The sequence below is a fragment of the Theropithecus gelada genome, chromosome 11 (assembly GCF_003255815.1).
Source record: "Theropithecus gelada isolate Dixy chromosome 11, Tgel_1.0, whole genome shotgun sequence".
NCBI classification, from domain to species: domain Eukaryota; kingdom Metazoa; phylum Chordata; class Mammalia; order Primates; family Cercopithecidae; genus Theropithecus; species Theropithecus gelada.
This window is the reverse complement of record NC_037679.1, coordinates 25,293,119-25,308,837: the sequence shown is the minus strand read 5'-3', so window position 1 is coordinate 25,308,837 and position 15,719 is coordinate 25,293,119. Positions and strand designations below refer to the sequence as shown.

The 15,719-nt window shown below is 38.9% G+C and overlaps 1 protein-coding gene across 1 annotated transcript in view; it reads right to left on the bottom strand.

Moving 5' to 3' along the window:
• The window catches only part of HELB (DNA helicase B), a 36,032-nt gene extending 20,918 nt beyond the window's left edge, over positions 1 to 15,114 (bottom strand). Inside the window, exons 1-6 of the mRNA XM_025402731.1 lie at positions 14,869 to 15,114; positions 12,603 to 13,022; positions 11,235 to 11,404; positions 7,178 to 8,080; positions 3,633 to 3,810; positions 2,430 to 2,571 (exon numbers count right to left, since the gene is read on the bottom strand). Of these exons, the coding sequence (XP_025258516.1) occupies positions 2,430 to 2,571; positions 3,633 to 3,810; positions 7,178 to 8,080; positions 11,235 to 11,404; positions 12,603 to 13,022; positions 14,869 to 15,055 (2,000 nt within the window). The 5' untranslated portion in view covers positions 15,056 to 15,114. The remainder of the gene's footprint in view (positions 1 to 2,429; positions 2,572 to 3,632; positions 3,811 to 7,177; positions 8,081 to 11,234; positions 11,405 to 12,602; positions 13,023 to 14,868) is intronic.
• Between the last annotated feature and the right edge of the window lie 605 nt (positions 15,115 to 15,719).

Sequence of the window (15,719 nt, the reverse complement as noted above, 5' to 3'; positions counted from 1 at the left end):
TTATTTCGAAGAAGACTGACTCCTTGACCGGACCTAACAGCAGCCTGGTCATCAGAGGTGGTGGTACCCTACTGTGCCTTCTTCACCCTTTCCCAAACAAAAGTGGAAAGGAACAGAGAGGGAATGAGGCTATTCTTGCTGGCGATAGCCCAGATTTAATTGGGACCTTAAGAATCATCACAGATTTCCTGTTTTACTTCTGACCCAAGGCATGTAGCACCTTCTATCTCCAGGAGCTTTCCCCTGGTATATAGTAGGGATCCTTCACAGTCAATAAATATTTGAGCATTATGATTAAGACAAAATGATGAAAGGAGCACAGCTAGAACCAAATGATATTGAAAGAGTTACTAAAAAGAACTCCTGAATTTCAGATAAAATTGAGTTCTGAGACATCTAATATGCTTTAGATTCCTCCAAGTTTCTTGGACTTTAAAATGACTAATCATCTACCAAAAATGGGGTGGCCTTTAGGTAGAAGCAGAAAGATTACAGGAAAAGAATATTCTACATCCAACTCCATTAGTTTTCTTAATGTCTTAATATGAACCCACACTGTCTACCCTATTCCTGTCAATTCCTTCTCTACTCCCACAGTTTTATCCACCAAGGTAGACAGAGGCTTAGAGAAAGTAGGTTTTGAGTATTTTAGTTCAAGCTTGTCTGGCCCAGGAGCCACATGAGGCCAAGTAGGGCTTTAAATGCAGCCCAACACAAATTCATAAACTTTTTTAAAACATTATGAGATTTTTTTTACGGTTTTTTGAGACGGAGTCACGCTCTATCACCCAGGCTGGAGTGCAATGGCGCGATCTCGGCTCACTGCAACTTCTGCCTCCAGGGTTCAAGTCATTCTCCTGCCTCAGCCTCCCGAGTAGCTGGGATCACAGGCGCCCACCACCATGCCCAGCTAATTTTTGTTGTTGTTATTGTTGTTGTTGTTGTTGAAACGGAGTCTCGCTCTGTTGCCCACGCTGGAGTGCAGTGGTGTGATCTCAGCTCACTGCAAGCTCTGCAGGTTCACGCCATTCTCCTGCCTCAACCTCCCAAGTAGCTGGGACTACAGGTGCCGGCCACCACACCCAGCTAATTTAACTTTTTGTATTTTTAATAGAGATGGGGTTTCACTGGGTTGGCCAGGCTGGTCTCAAACTCCTGACCTCAGGGGATCCGCCTGCCTCATCCTCCCAAAGTGCTGGGATTACAGGCGTGAGCCACTGTGCCCGGCTTAGGATTTTTTTTTTTTTTTTTTTAGCTTATTAGCTATCATTAGTGTTAGTGTATTTTACGTGGGGCCTAAGACAATTCTTCTCCCAGTGTGGCCCAGGGAAGCCAAAAGACTGGACACCCTTCTTCTAGTTTCTGCTACATCCTACTTAGGAGATGTTCAAGCAACAAAACATTTTGTAAAAAAGAGTAAAAACCAGAGATACATTTTGGCACAATGACTAACATAGACTCAGTATTCAAAGGTCCCATTGTATCTAGAGATTTTAATACAGTCACACCAATTAATGATAGGGATATGTTTTGAGAAATGCATCATTTGGCAATGTTCATCGTTGTGTGAATAGCATAGAGTGCACTTACACAAACCTAGATGGTATAGCCTAGGCTACACATCTAGGCTATATGGTACAGCCTATTGCTCCTAGGGTACAAACCTGCACAGCATGTTACTATACTGAATGCTGTACCCAATTGTAACACAGTGGTAAGTATTTGTGTGTGTAAACATATTTAAACACAGAAAAGGTACAGTAAAAGTATAGTTTTATAATCTTATGGCACCACTGTCATAGATGCAATCTGTTGTTGACCGAACACTATGTGGCGCATGACTGTATTAAAATAAATGTCATGAAATAATGATGACTGTGATTTTCATATGTATGGATTATGGAGAAACCAAATGTCTGAGCTGACAGAGGATAACTCCAAAGGCTTATGCAAAGATGAAAGGAAGAGAAGGGTTCTTTTCTATTTAAGGGAAGTAAGATGCCATGGGTGCCTCTAGGATTCATCTAGGAGTGAAATACCACATTCAATTCTTTTGCGTTCAGCTTTCTCCCACAAAAATTAGGGGATATTTCTTCCCCAATTCTCCCTTGCATGTATTTCCAAATCTCCATTCCCCTTGGGCTTATTCTAGTCCTTAAGCTTAATACAATTTTAATTCATATACATACTTTTAAAATCAGGAAACCTCATCCATTTTTAAATTTCAATAATAACTTATGCTGGACCAGTAATGAAAAACATTAACTTTGCTTTTCTAACTGTAGGGCAAAAGGTTTATAGCTGAAGGATGGAAGAGTTTTGCTAAACGGTATAGTAAATGTATTGTACTAAATCATTCTAATTCAAATGCCATTTTTTTTATTTCTAATACAACAGACAGAAAATGCAAACTCTTAGTAATATTATACCTTGTAGCATTGTCCACAATTAGCTGAGATTCTGCTCTATGGTTTGTCTTTAGCTCAATAGCACAATTTCTTGATTTTAGAGTCTCAAAAAGATCTTTCAGCAAGTTACCAGGTTCAATACTGGGTAACTGTCTAATGTCACCTAAAAGAAAAAAAAAAGATATAGTAGGAAGACTTACTCTGAGAAAAAATACCCCCAAGATTGTTTAAAATTACTTAAGAGTTTAAAGTTAAATATTTTACAAAAAACAACATTTAAACAGTATAAGATATAAAAATAGTAATAACACAATAAGGTGACAAAATCTAAATTGAACATCTTTCATACCTATAACCACAGGGAAACTGGGTAGAGGCATATGTTTTAGTCAACATATTAGGGGGAAAAAAAAAAAACGAGCCTTAGACATTGTAGTTAGTCCCTTTTTCAATCATGTTCAATGTCTTACTGAATGTGGAAGAATCTATAGCCTCAAATAGATAAAATAAGTGTACAAAATATACAACAAATACATGCATTTGATAACAGATACATTCCAGTAATCTTATAGTGATGTTCTGCTCTATCAAAAATATTTTTTGCTTGCAACAAATAAGCCGTAAATATAAGAAAAACATGTACTGGGGGAAGCAGAGAGAAGGCTTAAGCCATTAATAGAATCAGCTGCTTAAAATACATCCTCAAGTACCTAAAAAAAAAAATAGTTTTCATATACAACTTGATTCTCCAATTGTGATTTTATTTTTTTCTCCATTAAATCATATGTTCTACAAAGCATGACAACCCAAGAGAATCTAACTGAATCTTACCAGAATTGGAAGAACTTAAGAGGCTGGTGAGGTCTAATTTATTAGCTTAGAATCATAAAATTACTTTTAAGTGGTCTATAATTCAAACTTTTTATTATTTCCAAATGATCCACATCCTGATTTACTCTGAATCTGTGGCACTTCTACTATATTAATAGCCATCATTTAGGTGATTAGCAGTAACCCTTCACAACCCTATTTCATTCACATCCCAGCCTGCTAAGATCCTGGCCAAAACAGAACAACCCAAGCTGATTAGGAGAGTGGTCAGATTTAACTTAGTGTAGCTTTAGTATCAGTTCTGGTGTAAACAACCAACTAAGTGGTGTACACAACCAACTAACCACAATACTTTGAAATAGACATCAGAATTCCAACAATATTTTAACTTACCAAGGATAATAAGCTTAGAAAGTTTGGAGTGCTCACACAATAAATTTAAGACCGATTTGAAGATTCCTACAGACACCAAACTCCCTTCATCCACAACCAGAACTCTAACCGAAGAAAATTTCCATGGTTTGTTTGTGGTCATCATTGTTTGATTCCATGAATAGAAGCTATAATTGACCTACAAGCAAAGTATGGCATTCCTAAAGTCAGGTTATAAAATCTACAAAACCAATAATTAATAGCAAGTTATTTTAAGGCAAAACTCTTAAATTGGCAGGGGTGGGTGGGAAGTAGAGAAACACAAAAGTTATAGGGTTGAACATGCAGAACAGACAGACCAAATAAACCTAAAAACGAAAAAAAAGTCAGATTGTTCCAAAATCTCAACACTTCTCTCATCGTTCTTAAACACAGAAAGCTCCCTATTCTTTTCCATTCCCAAATAAACCTTGTGGCCATCTGAGACACGCCACTGAAGCCCTCCCCTTCTCCCAACCATAGTACTCCATTCTGAAATAAAAGCAGCGCTTTCTCAATCTAATTATGAAAATACTACTTTTTCTTTTAAATATTCCAAATTTTCACACCTCAACTTTTTAAAAACTACCACCACACCATCCCCAACAACAAATAAAAAACAACATTCTTTACTACAAATGTAATACTATTTATTATTTTTTAAATATAGATGAGTAAAAAAATGGTTGTAAAATTACAACCAGAGAACATTCAATATTTTAGTGTATGTCATTCCAAAAATGTTTCTATGTCATCAGTATGAACATTTATAGGTTGAGTATCCCTAATCTACAAACTCAAAATCCAAAATCCTTAACTTTTTGAGCACTGACGTAACACTCAAAGAAAAAGCTCACTGGAGCATTTCAAATTTTCAATCTGTATTAAGTACAGATTTTCTAAATGGTATCATATCACATCATCATCTAATTTTTCCACTAAAACTAGATTCAACATGTCTATTAAGTAAAGCCCTCACATTTCCTATCCAAGTGCATCAATTCCCTTCACCAAAACCCCCTGTGCTTGCAGTAGCCATGTCTCACAACGTTTGGAATTAGCCATTTCTTTCCTGTTATATGATATATTCAATTTATTATCTTAAAAATGCTGACACTTTTCACTGTATTTCCAGTGCGATCAGCTCAATACAGGATCCATCTATCAGCACCTTGATGACTCCAATAGCTTTGCAGCCAGGTTCCCCCACACACAATCCCAGGATGGGATTGCCCCATAAAATACAAGGCATTCAGTTAAATTTGAACTTCAAATACACAATAAATGACTTTTTAGTATAAGCAAGTCAATGAATTATTTGATACATACTTATACTAAAAAATTATTCATATTTTTATCTGCTAAATCTGGCAACCCTAGTCCAAGGATGATAAATGGCACTCCAGTGCTCTTTCTGTGCTCTTACACTCTCTCCTGAGCCTAAACATAGCTTCAGAAATATTCTCTCAGCACCCCAAGCAGATACTAAGATACTAACAACTAATCAGAATTGACACATCAGATCAAACTTGGTAATAATCCCTTTTGGGTGTCCCCTTCTAATTCAATCCTTCAGACTAATCAGACATGAAGGCATAGTACAAAAAAAAAAAAAAATCATAAACTGATCAGAAAACTCTCCTACCGATAAGCTACACTGAACATCTCTAGGTCTCCATTCATTCATGTGATAAATGGAGGTAATAGGCAAGATATGTAAGTGGCTCATGGCTCTACGACTCTATAAGATCTTCCTCATTTCACTTTCTTGCTTAGGAACCTAAATGGCTCCCTAGGAGACCAAGTTCAAGTTTCATTGTTAGTGTGCAGCATCTGTAATAAATGAGGAAATAATGATGCCATGGAAAGAACAACAAGCTGAAATGCCATTTCAAGTCCTAGTTCTACACCTAACTGAGATCCTGGGCAAGATGTTTAACATCCCCAAACTTCAACTGGCTCTTCTGTAAATGTGGAGATAACATCACTTTATCAAGCATGTAATGAGATAAGTCAAAATACTTTACAAACTTTAAAGCTCGAATTAACTGTCTAACCCAAGTTTAATTTCCACTATTCTGTCAGACACGGGCTTCATTCCAGTCAATGAAGTCACCCCAAAACCCTCTATGCACACTATGATCATATTCCTCGATGCCTTTGCAAAGGCCTTTCCTGTAAGTCCAATGTCCTTCCCCTCACCTGAGTCTCCATGGTCCTTGGAGTCCAATTCAATGATTACCTTCTTTAGAAATCTTCGAACTACCAAGTTTCTTTATAAAATGGCAGGTCAGGCCTAGGGCTAGAGGAACCTCTCCAACTCTTTACAAGCTTAAACTCCATGATTCTTATAATTATATCTCAATACTATTTTTTTTCTCAAGAATGTTAATTTATTTGAAATTTTTATTGTGTGACTACTATTTGTCAGGCACTGTTCCAGGTGGAAGAAATAAACATTTATACCAGATGAGCAAAGTCCTCACTTTCATCCTACAAAATATAAGCCTTTTACTTCCATTTCCAGTGCTACTCAAAATGTGGTCTATGGACTGTGACATGTTTGTAACCAGCCCCCATGAGAAACAGATATTGTACCAGGATCTTAACTAACTATATCATTACGCCTACACTCTAGTGGGACTGATTTTTTTGTTGTTGTTTTTAGACAGGGTCTTACCTTGTCACCCAGGCTGGACTGCAGTGGTGTAAACACGGCTCACTGTAGCCTTGACCTCACAGCCTCAAACAATCCTCTCACTTCAGCCTCCTGAGTAGCTGGAACTACGGGTGCATGCCACCATGCCCACCTAGTTTTTTAATTTTTTGTAGAGATGGAGATCTCACTATGTTGCCCAAGCAAGTCTCAAACTCCTGAGCTCAAGTGATCCTCCCACCTTGGCCTCCCAAAGTGCTGGGATTACAGGCAGGAACCGCAGCACTGGACCCGATAGTTTTGTTTTTGTTTTTTTTTTTCCATAAGACTTTCTCAAGGAAGGAAGCAGTGCACTGATTTACTTCTACCATTAGCTCCTTTCTCGTGTAAACTGGTAACAATTTACAGACTGGCTGTTTTGAAAAGCATTGATCTAAATGATTAGTTACCGCAAGACAGGGACCCAGGAGACATTCAATAAATACCTACCGATTGCTTTAAGAAATAAGTTTGTCTTTAAGGTAAATTTTGTTTGTTTGTTTGTTTTTTGAGACGGAGTCTCGCTCTGTTGTCCAGGCTGGAGTGCAGTGGCGCAATCTCAGCTCACTGCAACCTCCGCCTCCTGGGTTCAAACAATTCTCCTGACTCAGCCTCCCAAATTGCTGGGACTACAGGTGCGTGCCACCGTGCCTGGCTAATTTTTTGTATTTTTAGTAGAGACGGGGTTCCACCGTGTTAACCAGGATGGTCTCCATCTCCTGACCTTGTGATCTGCCCGCCTCAGCCTCCCAAAGTGCTGGGATTACAGGCGTGAGCCACTGCACCCAGCCAACAAATGTTTTATCTACAGATGAAATGTCAAAGGTTTTACCTGACACAGTGTGTAGGCATGAAGACCAGTTTTCTGTCTTAGTAAGCCAGCTGCTTTCCCTGTAGGTGCTGTGAGCAAAACTTCTATAGCCTTGCCCGCCTCTAGTTGACTTTGCTCAGTAAAGGTAATCCATTCTTCTGAAGCATTCTGGTCTTGTTCAAAATCTTCACAGGCATTTTTTACTTCTCTTTCTTCCAACTGCTCTATATGCTTAAAAAGACAGCTAACGATTGTGGTCTTCCCACATCCACCTTTCCCACTTATGACTGTCACAGGATTGGAGCAAATCATCTCCAAAGCAGCCACCTGATCCCGATCCAGTGGAACTTCAACCTGATCCTGATCCAGCTGAACTTCACTTATTTCTGCATTAATTTCATTTTCACCATTAGTCCAAATATGGTCACCACTGTCCTGTGTGTCCACAACATCCACAGGATTTTCTAATCTTGCTTCATCAGGTTTGCTCTCATTCAATGCATCATCACTTGAATTCTCAGGTTTTGTGGTGTGAATAGAAGCAAGCACCTTTTTGACATCGACACATAAACGCCAAGGAGGCCTCTGCATCAGGTCACAAATTGAAAAGGCGATGGCTCTTTCAGCCTGGTAAAGGTCGTAAGGGAAGACACAGGCCTTCTCATATGTCACCACACCAATATCCTTCAAAAACTTCAGAGAGTCCGAAGCAGCATGAAATGACATATGATCTGACAATGTCAAAGTTAAGTCATTCACTTCAACATATGTGTGTCCATGTTCTCTACATATCTGCTTCAGTTTGGAATACATTATTAATGCATTCTTCTCCAAATCAGTCATCAGCTGGAGAAGAGACTCGCACTGACAAAATGCTATCCAACTTGCCTCACATCGCAACAGTTTCCACTCTCTGTAGGTTATCTTTAAGAAATAAAGTTCAGGTTGGTTTATAAACATCATAAGTGTTTATGAATACGTTCTTTATTAATAATTTTTTAAATCCCAGAAGACATGAACTTCAATGAAATTTGCAGAAAATACCATAGATCACTATTTTTTAACTGGCTGCACTATAATTAGAGATCTATAAAATTTTTAAATAAAAATTATATTTTATCACACTAACACACAGTTTTAAAAGTGAAATAATACTATAAGGCTTATCACAAAAAATTGAATCCTTTCCTTATCTCTTCACATGCCTTCTAAAGGCGACATCTCCAACACTTTAGTTATTTCTTCCAGAATTTACCTCCATATTTCTAAGTACTGTAGATATTTTCCCTTGATTTTTAAAAGATTTTAGATATGTATTATTAACTCCTTAATATGGAAAGTCTATCTCTATGGAAGGTCATTCTATTTTATACCATTACCTCCACAGGTGTTTCTTTGGTTCCTATATTTGAAAAATGTCGTAGTATACATTTTGTTCAATTTTGGTTAAATAGGTATTTATTATGCTTATGCAAATAGGATTCACAGCTGAGTGACAGGATGTACTCTGCTACATTAAGTTTTGTGTTGAACTCAGTGTGTATCATGAAGTTAACATCTGCCTCATTTTCTTGGCTTGTTTAGTTTTCTACGTGTCTATCAACAATTCTGCCTAAACTCTACAGAAGAGACAGAACTCCCTTCACTATAATCTACTGAGCATATCATCTATCGGCTCCATTTTTCCTTGATGGAGACATCACTCCTGAGCCCTCCATACCTTTTATGGGCTGAACTGCGTCCCCTGCAAAATTCATATGTTGATGTCCTGTCCTAACCCCCAATATCCTCAGAATGTGACTATATTTGGAGACAGGGTTTTAAAGAGGTAATTAAGGTTAAAGGGGACCATTCACCTCATTGATGAGGTCCTCCGGATGGGCCCTACTCTAATATGATTGGTATTCTTATAAGAAGAAGAGATTAGGACATAGACTAGCAACAAAGGCAGGCCATGTGAAGACGTAATGAGAGACAATAACCATCTACAAGCCAAGAAATCAACCCAGACTTGTAGCCTCCAGAACTGTAAGACAAAAAGTTTCTGTTGTTTAAGCCATTCAGTCAGCAGTACTTGTTCTGGCAGCCCCAGCAAACTAACACAATACTTGGATAGTGGTTTACATGCTGAATGGTGGGACCTCAGGCCTCCTTTTTTTCTCATGAGTCCCAGAATGCTGCAACTAGGCTTAAACTCTCCATGTACAATTCTTCTCTGAGAAGAGTGACTGGAAAGGAGAAAACACTTCCAGATCCTGACATGGGGAGAGGGAAGGGACTGTTCCCTAATGAAAAACCTGAGTCACCACCAGATAATCTCTGCCTTATCCTCACCTGGTATCTCCAAGCCTGGATGCTCTCAGCTGAATGGCATCAGGCAAGAGAAATCCTTATCCTCTTGCTAGGGTGGGAAGCAGTAATCACTTAACGCCCACAATGGGGAGAGAATCTGGGACTTCAACAGCTCCTTAAACAGGTGTTCACTGAATCCAGAAGGCAGAAAATACAGTAGCTGATATGTAATGCTTTAATTTTTTTTTTTTTTTTTTTTATAGAGGAGGTAGAAGGCCAGGTGTGGTAGCTCACGCCTGTAATCCAGCACTTTGGGAGGCCAAGGTGGGCAGATCACTTGAGGACAGGAGTTCAAGACCAGCCTGGCCAACATGGTGAAACCCTGTGCCTACTAAAAATACAAAAATTATTTGTGTTTTTACAAATACAGGGTGTGGTGGCACACGCCTGTAATCCCAGCTATTCAGGAGCTGAGGCAGGAGAATCACTTGAACCAGGTGGAGACTCGAGTGAGCAGAGATCACACCATGGCACTCCAGCCTGGGTGGGAAAAAAAAAACAAAAAGAAGAGGTAGAGAGAAAGGGATAGTGGCAGGGAGGGAAGAAGGCTGGCCCTAGGATCTTGATAGATATAGCCTCAAACTCATTTGACCACAAAGAAAAACGCAAAGTCTGTGCTTCACCAGGAAGGCAGTGAGCCTAGCAAGAGTGAGAGTAAGGGCCTGACTGCATCTCCATTCTACACTGGTAAGGTCTCAATAAATGTTTACTCTATTATATTAGCCTAACACAAAGTGTATTGTTAATAATAAAATGTTATATAATTTATTCTTGAAATGTGAACAGGCTCCAAAGACCTCTAAAGAGCTAAAAAACGATCTTCCCTTCTTAATATCTCTATAAAGAACATTGGATTTTACAGGGTTTTTTTTAAACAAAAAGGTAAACTATTATTATCTGCCTTTTACAAATCATTGCTCTTCCATTCTTCTCCACTGAATAAATATATATAATAATCTCATGTTCCAGAACCTCATCTTTGAAAGCATACTGAATTTATAGACATTTTATGTAAGGGAAAAATTCCTTATTCCAGTATTTCTCAAACTCAGCATCTGCAAACATTCTTGAGGTTCCAAGAATTTTCTCAGAGTTTCTCAATTGTATTTTTCTTTGGAAAACCACCTTATAACCAAGAACTACCAAGATTAAGTACCACATTTGGTTTCCAATACCACTGGAGCCTCAGTGTGTCCCTTTACTACTCATAGTCTCTAATAATAAGAACAGAAGTGGATTCATTTATAAATGATGTTATTGTACAAAACAAAAATCAAATGGCATCATGATATATCACATGAATAATGAAAATTGTCAACAGTTCAAACTGGAAGTGGGACATTGAGTTGCACAGCAGAATGGACTTGCCAAATTTGTAAGAGCTTTTGACCTCAATGAGATCTATACTCAAGTTGCAAATGACAATTTAATTACAGGACATTGATCACATTAAATTATACAACTAAATTAATACCGATAATTTGAATGTCATCAATTTTTTTTCAATTACAAATGTATGCAACTCTATAAGTTGCATAACTACTTATAAAATGTTCTTATGCTATAGCCATAAGAAGTTTATGTACAGTTGCAACATTTGAATAAAAATAAATCAGTACTGGGGTCCACACAAATTTCTTTCCTTTGAAAGAGAAAGGAAAAACTGCCAACTTTGAAACCAGACCTTACACAAGATTACTATATGCTGAGCAAACGTTTTACTTACTTTACTAAATCCAAGTTTCCACGGATGTGTACCTAAAATCTCTTCTATCTCTTTCAACATCTCTTTAGAACCTGACTCTATGAGCCATTTAAAGTGTCGAGGCAGAAGAACTGGAAGGAATTCCATTATTTTCGGAAACTGCAAAGCTGTCATTACATTTCTAAATGGAACTACAAAATATCAGAAAAGAACAAAGTAAAACATAAATGAATCCAAAGAATGACTGATTTGAAGTACTTTCTCATTTTGCACAACCAATTCAAGAAATCCAAGTCAAAGACAGATTAGTACATTTGCCTTAACCAGTAAGACAATTTTAATCATATTATGACAATTGCTTTTGTACTGAGATGGTTTTCATTGTGTTTAACACCAAAATTTATGTTCTTTAAATGCTTAAATAATGATTTCTTAGCCTTTTGTTTCCTACTGTCTGCACTACAACAGAACAAAAATTCTGACTCAATTATATAAATTTAAAGCTAAGGATATAAAATAAGTAATTTACATAGTAACCTTTATAATCATTTTCTATAATCACAATCTTTTGTCACTGAAGTCATTCATTGATGTACCATCAAATTTATTTGATACAATTAGGAAATGAAATATTCCATATATATGAATGTCCAGATAACAAATCATATTAAAAATTATTTGAAACCATTTTGGACTGAAGTATTTCCTAAATATATTATTCATATCCTTGTTGTTCTTCTCTATCTCTTTAAACAGAATAATTTACAACTGATTTTTTTTTTTTTTAACTAAGACAGTGTCTCACTGTCACCTAGGCTGAAGTATAGTGGTACAATCATGGCTCACTGCAGCCTCCATTTTCTGGGCTCAAGTGATCCTCCTGCCTCAGCCTCCCAAGTAGCTGGGACTACAAGTATGTGTCACCACACCTGGCTAATTTTTAAAAATTTTTTTGTAGAGACAAGGTCTTACTATATTGCTCAGGCTAGTCTTGATCTCCTGCGCTCAAGTGATCCTCCTGCCTCAGTCTCCCAAAGTGCTGGGATTACAGGCATGAGCAGCCACCACATCTGGCCAGCAACTGATTTTTTTTTTTTTTATTAATGATTCAAGGTAATCTCTATGAGTACAAAAGTTAGAGAAAGAGATAAAATCACAATTTTAGAGGTGGAAAGGAACTGGAAGGATTTTAAAGATCAGCTCATATAATCCCTTCATGTTACAGATGAGACACCTGAAATATCAATGGCATACTCCAAAAGCAACATAAACACATTTTTCAACAAATGGATTTTTAAAAGGAATACTATGCTAGTGGTAATATTTTAAATACTGTAGTCATTAAGTATGTCAATTTCACTGAAACTTGATGATAACAATCACACTTACTTTTGTTTTCCAGAGGAAGGCTCATCTCATTGTCTGGGAACAACTCTTCCTGACCATTCTGTGCAGGCTGCTTTTGATCTTTCCTTCCAGTTTCCTTGTGGAAAGTTCTTAGTGTTTCCCTAAGATTTTCAAAGTTTAGGTTTTTGTAGTTTGATACCTCATTTACCCATGCTAAAAATTTATTAATAACATCACTGGAGACCTCACACTCTTTAAGAAAGAGAGCACAGATATGTTTTTGATTTGGTGGTGACATATCAGACTGCAAAAAGTAAGACGGAAATCCTTGAACTTGATATTGATAGCTCCTTGATCCCACCACAGGCTTTACTTGTACCTTCACTCTCCACCAAGCACCTGTTATCGGAAAACGTCCCAACACTTTACATGTCTCTTGTGTGTTTTCATCAGGAATTAAAACTAAAAAAAAACAAACAAAAACCCACAAAAGTTAACTCTGGAGATTATTTAGAAACCATTTCCTCAAAGTTTTACCAAACTTATCACTATCTTTTATCTCCCTACAGCACTCTCTAAAGATGTCTGTTAGGGTGCCTGTAACACTGCATTCTGCCTACCTCTTTTTCTGTCTCCCTCTACTACACTGTAAATACTAAAACAGGACACTGTTTCGTTTGTCTTTGTATTCCAAAAGGCAAGCACAGTACACAGCACGTGTCTGCTGTTCCTCTTCTAAAACCAGTCCCCTCTCTGCTACTCTGACTTCAGCCAATACTGGCCTTCGTGCAGTTTCTTGAAAATGCCATGGCCCTTCACTCAAGTTATTCCATCTGCCTTAACTGATCTCCCCCTTACTGTTGACTACATTTACTACAGACCTCAGCTTAATTGTCACTGACTCAGAAAAGTCTTCCCTGAATCTCATGTATAAAACCTGTCAAAGCACTATTTAGCATTCCTTCTAAGCATTTAGTAACATTATAGTTACTTCTGTGATTGAAGAATGTTTGTTTAATACACTAGAAGGTAAGCTTCATTAAGACTGCAACCTTGGTATTATATTTTTCTAGGTTTTCCCAGCACCAAACATGCTAGCCAGTCGATGATACTTTAGAATGAATGACTAAGCCCTCCACAAATACTTGAAACTTTTCTGCCTAAATCTGTACTGTCCACCTACATGTGGCTATTTAAATTAAAATGTAATAAAACTAAAAATTTGTCTCCTCAGTTACACTAGTTGTATTTCAAGTTCTCAACAGTTACATATGGCTAGTGGCTATTATACCAGACAGTGCAGATATAAAACACTGCTATCATCATGGAAAGTTCTACTGAACATCACTGGTCTGCACATTAAAATATTTTAAGTCTCAGTCACAAAGTACACATAACAGGTATAACTTATAGCACAGAAAACTATCTTATAGCACAGGAAATTACTTACACAAGGTTTACCCGAACCACAAGGTTACTAACACTAGTTAATAATCATCTGTGCACTGAGGTGTTCTTTGTGTTTTGTTTCGTTTTTCTTTTCTTTCTTTCCTTATTATTACTATTATTATCTTTTTGAGATAGAGTTTCGTTCTTGTTGCACAGGCTGGAGTGCAAAGGCGCAATCTCAGCTCACTGCAACCTCCACCTCCTGGGTTCCGGCAATTTTCCTGCCTCAGCCTCCCAAGTAGCTGGGATTGCAGGTGTGCGACATCACGCCCGGCTAATTTTGTAGTTTTGTTGTTGTTGTTGTTGTTGCTGTTGTTGTTTTTCTTTTTTACTAGAGACGGGTTTCATCATTTTGGTCAGGCTGGTCTCGAACTCCTGACCTCAAGTGATCCATCTGCCTCGGCCTTCCAAAGTGCATGAGCCACTGCACCCCGCCTGTTTTGTTTTTCCAAGAAGCTGAGGAAGAACCACGTATTTGACTCCAGGCAATATAGGATTAATAGTTACAAGTTCTCATTCTATAGAACTTGAGGATAAGCGGTCAGAAAGAAAAAAGTTCAGATTCTGGGTGGAAATAGAGACTCAACATACACTGTTTCCTCAAGTGTAAAACTACCTCGAAGGACGAATAAGAGAATGAGAATAATTAATACAGCAAGCTTAACACATAGCATGTGCTCAGTTAAAGTCACTGCTACTATTATAGTTAAAACTTTACCCTAAGTAGGATGAAGCAGCTAGACCATTGAGAAGCTAAATCTGTTAGCAGCGACTGGGTGCCTTGCTCAGGGCAAAGCCAGAATGGGACGCGCTACGTTGGACCCTCCAACCCCATCCCCGGGGCAGGGGGCTTCCTCACCGCGGATGCACCCGGGGAGGCTGCCAGCCTTTACGCCCCCATTGCACAGCTCCTCGGCGTCGACGAACACGGAGTCTTCATCCTCCTGCACGTCGTCGTTTAGGTAGTCTTCGTCCTCCTCCACCAGATCCTTGGGTGGAAGCAGAGGTCCCTGAAGTTGGCGTAGGTACCGACTCGACCTGGCCATGCTTCTCCTGAACTCAACCCAAACAACTCGGAAAAATCTTGGCTAACTGCACGGTCATGATCAGCCAATCAGTTCCACGACTGTAAGGCCATCAACTTCCGGGAACGGCCTGGCGGCCGCCCCTTACGCAAAAACCAGGCGGTAGCGAAGCTCCGCCCCAAGTTTCCAGGAATTGCCGCGGGGAGGGCGTGTGGAAGGGGCGGGGCCAGGCGGATTCGGGGCGGGGAAGGGAGAGCGCGGGGCGGGTAGATGGGCGGGGCTTCCGCTCGTTTCAGAGCACTGTGCCGGGAGGTGAAGCTCAGGAAGGTGCCGGGAGGGTATCAGCACTGGGGAGTGACAGGCGTCGCACCTGCAGAACCGCCAGTGCACGGCATCTCCTGCGGAGAAAGAACGCGGAGAAAGTCCACTTCTGAGCCTGAAGAACCCGGAAAAGCAAGCCCCACCCCAGCCTCCCCAAAACGAAAGTATAGCAGATGCTCTTCTGGAATCGGATCTAGGGCAAGAACCCAGAATTGTCTTTTTAATGTACATTCCGGGCTGTCCATTTTGATGTTCAGCTAGATTTGGACACCACTGGATTAGATGACATTCAAAGTTCTTTTCATCCTTTCCTCTGTGAGTACGCCCTGGTCTCCCAAACTTATTTAAGCTGGGCTTAAATTTA